The 7,155-nt window shown below is 40.7% G+C and overlaps 1 protein-coding gene across 1 annotated transcript; it reads left to right on the forward strand.

Annotated features, from left to right (window-relative positions):
- Positions 1-1,504: 1,504 nt before the first annotated feature.
- On the forward strand, positions 1,505-5,745 carry LOC111960428 (receptor-type tyrosine-protein phosphatase eta-like). The gene is made up of 7 exons (XM_023982421.1): positions 1,505-1,784; positions 2,038-2,170; positions 2,585-2,727; positions 3,097-3,357; positions 4,500-4,772; positions 4,974-5,071; positions 5,433-5,745. The coding sequence occupies exons 1-7, from the start codon at positions 1,655-1,657 to the stop codon at positions 5,508-5,510; spliced, it is 1,116 nt and encodes a 371-aa protein (XP_023838189.1). The 5' UTR covers positions 1,505-1,654; the 3' UTR covers positions 5,511-5,745.
- The last annotated feature ends 1,410 nt before the right edge of the window (positions 5,746-7,155 follow it).

A 7,155-nucleotide genomic window follows, 5' to 3' on the forward strand; every position in this document is an offset into this window, starting at 1 on the left:
GGTCCTTCTCTGACAGAAGCTTCTGTATATGCTTCACCTGTGAGAACACATACAAACTTGTCTCTAAGAGCATCATCAAGAAAATTGTGCAAACTCACATGTACTTGCCAGCCTTTTCAAAGCAAGGATGTAGTCTGCCACGGTTTCCCTTGACTCTGGTGACGTTGGTAAAATCTGAAACGTTCTGAATGAGAATTGGCTTAGGCTTGAAACCTTGAAAGAGTACAGTCAGTTCTGCATAGGTCAACTCCACTGCTTTTATTGGTTCAATGAGACCTTTCAGCAATCCATACTCAGTTGGTCCCAAACACTGAGAAATACGTCTGCTTTCTTTTCATCTTTATTTATTTGCAGCCAGCCAACGCTCAAAACGCTCCAAATAGGAATCAAAATCCTCTTTTGTAGCCTCAAACTCTGGTACTCGACCAATGGTTGCCATTTTCACAGTTAATTGTTCAGTTCCTTATTCCTTGTATTCCTTAATTTTCATCTAATTCTTCATTCAGAAGTTTCTGCAATTACTCCTTCACTGCACTCATTTGTAATAATGTACACACCGTGTTACGTTCCTCCTTCCTTTTTTTTTTTTTCCTTCTTGACAATATTTCTCCACCGAGATCGCCTAATTTCAATGGGTTCAATGACAGTTTTTTTTATTTTATTTAACCACCAGAGGGCAGTGTCGCTATTCTGGACTCCAATAGTCTTGCTACTTGGCAGCTCCTGAACACTGTACCTGCTAGCAGTGCTTAGCCTTTTTTTACTGGCGAAAGAAAATAAAAAATAACTGACGAATTACCTAATTATTTTGAGTTTCATTACTCACGCAACATTCTTCCCTTCAAGCAATGTCCGTTAAAGAAGTTGAATCACCTCGTCGCCACTGTAATATTTGTGTTGTGGAGAAATGATCAGGCAGGAGACGGGAGTAGTTCGTTTTCGTTTAGTCAAAACCTCTCGTGCTCTACAGTTCCCGGGCACACTAGTGCGCATGTGCATTTCCTATTAGGTGTAGTAACGTAACACTGTCGTAATACATCACCGCTTAGTAACAGCATAGTAACTAATATAAACAGATGTAGATCCCAGATACTACACTTTCTAAATCATGTCCAAGCATTTGAACTGGCCACAGGTGGAATCCAATAAAGTTGTAGTGATATCTCGAGGATAAGCAAAGGAAATTGGATGCACCTAAACTCAATTTGGAGAGTCATAACAAAGTATTGTGTATACTAATGTAAATTAGATGTCTGTATTTAATTTAATACATTTGCTAACATTTCTAAACACATGTTTTCACTTTGTCATTATGGGGCATTCTGTGTAGATGGGTGAGAAAAATCAATTTAGTACATTTTGAGTTCCGGCTGTAACAACAAAATGTGGATTAAGTCTAGGGGTATGAATACTTTCTAATGGCACTATATGCGTAGATGGTTATTATAATGGTATAACAATGTTAAGACATCGATATCAGTGAAGATGATGATAATGCTGACTACTGATCATTCATTCTCTCTCAGAGCCCGATGTGATCAAAAACCTCAACGTCACCAAGGTCTCAGAAACAAACATCTCCCTGACCTGGTCCGCTCCTGAGGGCAACCGTGACTTCTACTACATTCAGGTGAGGGGTCAACCTCATCTGAAAATGACCACACACACAGAGAGCGCCGTGGTCAAAGGCCTGATACCGGGGGGGAACTACATATTTGAGGTCAACGCCAAAGTGGAGGACGAGTCCATCGAGGGAGACCCACTGAACATCTCCTCCTACACCAGTAAGTTAGAGCGCTGTTGTTTGTTGTTTTTCCTTTGCAAATGTTTGACTGGTTTTCCTAGAGGAACGTTTCTGTAGGGGAAACAGTAAATAAGACTTGCCGCTTCAATTTCATTCCATTGAGAAAGTAAATCCGACATGTAATTATAATTTAAAGGTTAGGATGCAACTGACCCCAAATCAGTTTCATGGATTCATATTTGTACATTACCAGTGCAATTTACAGACACACTGATCTCTTTTCTCCCCTTCAGAGCCAGGAAAGGTGTCAAACTTAAACGCGTCTGATCCTACTACTGACTCTGTCCACCTCCAATGGGAGCCGCCTGCAGGGAATATCTCTGGGTTTAGAGTGGACGTCTTCAATGAAGAAAACGTCAATATCAAGTTTGTAGGCTACCATAGAACAGTAACAAGTACTGTATGTAGGCTGCCATCAAGTATGTAGGCTATCATAGTTCACGTAGCCCAAACCAAACACATGCCATTTGACTATTTACTGCTAATATTTTTATAAATCAAAAGACCCAGATGTTTTTCCCCCTGTGGGATCATGGGAACCTTGGGAACAATCAGGAAATTGCCACTTTCAAAACAACTGGAATTATTTATTTTTCCAAGTTCCCAGTTGTCTTGAAAGCACCAAAAGCATTGAAAATGACCTGGGAATTCAAATAGAAATGTAATGAATAGAACACACTCCATTCTCCAGCTATATGGAACATAGAACAGTCTCTGATCTACAAGACAAGAGTGCGTGTGAACAGTATTGACGCAAGGCCATTGCTTGTTTATTTATAGAACGCTGATCAACATAAACGCGAACAAGACAAGTCTAAGGGTGACGGCGTTGCCGCCAGGCGCCAAGCTCTGGATGAGCGTGGTAGCACTGGTGCCCGACGCATTTGTGAAAGGAGAGCCCAGCACCGTGATGGCCTTCACCAGTGAGTTTGGACAGATGATAATGGTGTTGGGAGAAGTTGCCCCTAGACAACTAATGGTTGAGGTTAGGATTTGGGAAGGGGCAGTTGATCCTAGATCTGTATTAAGGGGACATTTTACCCAGGATAATGAGGCATTAGTTGATTGGATGTTTGAGTGGTTGTTTGGGTGGTTGATTTGTTGATGGGTTGCTTGATTGGTATGTTGGATAGTATCTTTGTGAATGATGTATAATAACTGTATATTATCGTAGGAATAGCCTAATACTTTCTTGCTACCATTATTATGCACTCAATATGTTACTGTAATGTATTTTCCCTTGTCTCACATTAATCTCCACCCCCCTCCTCTCTTCCCTCTCACCCCCATAGGTCCAGGTGACGTTGCTGACTTAGAGTTGGTCCCTGCTGCGTACACCATCAAGGTGACCTGGACAGCTCCCGAGGGCAACTACGAGACTTTCAGCGTTCAGCTCAATCTAACCGCCTTGGAACAGGAAGTCGAAAAAAAGGAGCAAAACGCCAGTCCTCTCTCCTTCACGGGACTGAAGGCAGGAGCCGAATATACAGTGACAGTCACCACTCTGAATGGGTATCTCAAGAGCCAACCAAGGAACAGAAGAGTTTTCACTCGTGAGTTGTTAGTTTAACTCCCTTTCTCTCTCTCTCTCTTTGAATAGATGAACACAGTCAGGTCCAAAAGGATTGGCACCGTTGATAAAGATGAGCAAAAAAGACTGTACAAATACTGAGCTATAATGTATGCTCAACATTTTGGGGAAATTATATTATTTCATACTATTTTTTGTTTTGTTTTACAAGTAATATATATTTTTTCTTTAAAAGATGTGGGTCAAAATTATTGCCACCTGTTTTCAATACCTCGCCTTGTGAGGATAATGGCACTGAGCCTTTTTCTAAAATGTTTTATGAGATTGGAGAACACGGGAGGGATCTTAAACCATTCCTCCATACAGAAACCTTCCAGATCCTTGATATCCTTCGTATGTGCCAAGGGACTGCCCTCTTCAATTAAAACCACAGGTTTTCAATGGGGTTCAAGTCCAGAGACTGAGATGGTCATTGCAAAACGTTGATTTTGTGGTCAATTAACAATTTCTTTGTGGATTTTAATGTGTGCATGGGGTTATTGTCTTGCTGAAAGAACCACCCGAGGCCAGGTTTCTGCCTCCTGGCAGAGGCAACCACATGTTTGGCTAAATGTCCTAGAACTGGGTAAAGCTAATGCCATTGACCTTAACAAGGCCCCTAGGACCAGTGGAAGCAAAATAGCCCCATAACATCAAAGATCCACCCCCATATTACAGTAGGAATGTTTTTTTTCTTCTGCATATGCATCTTTCTTTCATGGCGAAACCGACCACTGGTGTGCGTGGCCAAAGACCTCTATTTTCATGTCATCCAACAAATGTAAACGCTTGGAGTTTGTTAAATGCCATTGGTACTTGGATTGGAACTGGTGCTATGGTCAGATGACATGAAAATAGAGTTCCCTCGACCATGCACACAGTGGTGAGTTTTGCGTCGAAAGAAAGATGCATGTGCAAAAACGAACCCTATTCCTATTTTAAAATGTGGCCGTGGATCTCTGATGTTATGGAGATATTTTGCTTCCACTGGCCTTGGGGCCCTTGTTAGCAGACACTCCTATACAGGACCTAAGTGTATATATACTGGTAGAATAAAAAAGCCAAGGGGATAGAAATTTTGACTTTTTAATGTTGACGTCTAGTCAATATTTTTCTCACCCATAGTTCCTGTCCCACCGGAACCAGCCAAAATCGACAACTTCACTGAGAGTAATATCACCCTGTCATGGGGAGCCCCCAAGGCATCCCAAGGCGTAGAACTGACGTACCTGGTCAAATACACCACTCAATTCTGGAATTTGACAAAGACTGAGACTGTGAAGAATGCCACCACCTATATATTTCATGGGTTGCATGCTGGGACCAACTACGACTTCGAAGTACGAGTGAAGGCGGGAACTCAGGAAAGCAGTCCGGTCACAGTATCATGGATGACAAGTAAATGATTTACCATGTCAGACATATTTACATTTTCTGAAACAATATCTTGTTTACAAATTTAATAATAATAGTGACTATGTTTGTCTTTGTTTTTTGTTAATCATCACTCCCTTACATCTCAACTCCCTACATCTCTATATTGCCCTTTCTCTCTCCTCTCTCTCTGTATCTCTCTGCCTGCCTGTCTGTCTCTGCAAGCTCCTAATAAGAGGGTTCTGACTATTACCATGAAGTGTTCCTCCAGCAAACCCCTCTCCTGTGAGGACAACCACACACAGTCAGAGGTCCTGTCAAAGGTGAGGTCATCATCATCAAATCCTCCAATCACATGGCATTCATCACCACACCTTTTAATCACATTACGTATGTACATTGTAGTCATTTTTAGCAGACTCTCCTATCCAGAGCCACTTGCAATGAATTGGTGGGACAACCGCATACTGTATCAGGATCATTGCAAGAACCATCTTTGATTTAAAAAAAATCAGCAACAGGGATGCTAGTAAGAGTAAATAGAAAAAAAACTTACCGAAGTTCAGTGTCATATGTTTTCCCCATCACATACACAATACAAAGACTATACAGAGTAAATCAAATGGAATGTTTTCCTATAACACACCGAATACAAAACTGAGTCTGTCCATATTTTTGTTACAGTTGCGGGAGCATTTCCGCAAGGAGTTCTACAAGAAGATAAATATTGTGTTCTGGGAGCTGGACTGGAGAGAGGCATAATATCTCACACAAGCTTGACCAAATACTACTACTTTAATACACATTTAAGTGAATTTGTCACAACACTTTTGGTCCCCTAAAATGGGGGTACTATATACAAAATGTGCTGTAATTTCTGAACGGTTCACCCGATATAAATTAAAATACACTCAAATTAAAGATGAAAGTCTCACAACCTCGTAGTCACTGTATCATTTCAAATCCAAAGTGCTGGATTACAGAGCCAAAACAAAAAATGTACTGTCCCAATACTTTGGGCGCTCACTGTATGTGTGTTGAATTCCTTGTCCTTGTTTTCAAGATGTCATGTTTTCTTTGCAAATACATTTTAGTAACATATTGTCTCTTACCAATTGTCAAATTAATCAATGAAAATGTACTTCATCTGACTGTGGTGTGGATAAAACTACATTATGTAATCAACTTAGCTTTTCTAGTGTAAAACAAGTATTTTCTAGTAAGTCTCTGTGCATCTCAATCAAGAAGGCACCTGATGTTGAAGATGATTGGTTTTTTGATTCAAACATTTTTGCTTGTTTGACGCTATACTGTTTTTTGTTTTTTACAACTTGGTCGACCATGTTACGTGGGGCAGTGGATAACTATTGGACTATTTGTAGCAATTAGCAATCGATAACTACTGTATTGAGCGACGATGCAATGCCCCAAACGTGTAATTAATTGGTGCACTAACCGAAAATGTAGCAATGTAGCATTTTGCTCCATTCCAGTAGTTAAAAAACACAAGTGAAAACTAAGTGCTTAGTGAGCGGAGACGATGCCTGTGGCTGTCCAACATTTCCATTCTCTGAAAGCAACCACGAAGCACAGCAGTTGTTCAAAGTAACTAGATAGCTAGGGAGCTAAATGGCTTCTCATATCTGTGAAAACCAAGGCTATCTAATGAGTTATCTTGTTGACCTCAGAATTGAAGCAAGATATGGGTACTACTAGCTAGTTAAAGGGACATTCCACTCCAAAATCTAACGTCAGATTGTGTTTTAGACCTATGTCAAGATCCACATCCCATACCATCAATTCCAAATGAATGGAATTGGACATTTCCGAACAATCTCTCTTTGAAGATGTTGCAACTCCCCTGTTGCGAGAAGTCCTCCACTATAGCCTGCAAAAGCATATCCTTTCACCGGTAATTATGACACTCTTTTGTTTGGAGGATGAGCAATGATGAAAGACGTGTTTTATCATCACAATTCCCTAAAACTAGAAACATTATGAGCCAGTTTCCTGGACACAGCGTAAGCCTTTTCCTAGTCTAAAAAACATTCTCAATGAGACTTGGAGTAGTTGTTCCCCTTGCTCTGCAAGGGCTGTGACTTTTGTGGAGCGATGGGTAACGATGCTTCGAGGGTGGCTGTTGTCGATGTGTTCCTGGTTCGAGCCCATGTAGGGGCGAGGAGAGGGACGGAAGCTATACTGTTACACTGGCAATACTAAAGTGCCTATAAGAACATCCAATAGTCAAAGGTATATGAAATACAAATGGTATAGAGAGAAATAGTCCTATAATTCCTATAATAACTACAACCTAAAACTTCTTACCTGGGAATATTGAAGACTCATGTTAAAAGGAACCACCAGCTTTCATATGTTCTCATGTTCTGAGCAAGGAAATTAAACGTTA

This window comes from Salvelinus sp. IW2-2015, linkage group LG37, assembly GCF_002910315.2.
Source record: "Salvelinus sp. IW2-2015 linkage group LG37, ASM291031v2, whole genome shotgun sequence".
In the NCBI taxonomy this organism is placed as follows: Eukaryota; Metazoa; Chordata; class Actinopteri; order Salmoniformes; family Salmonidae; genus Salvelinus; species Salvelinus sp. IW2-2015.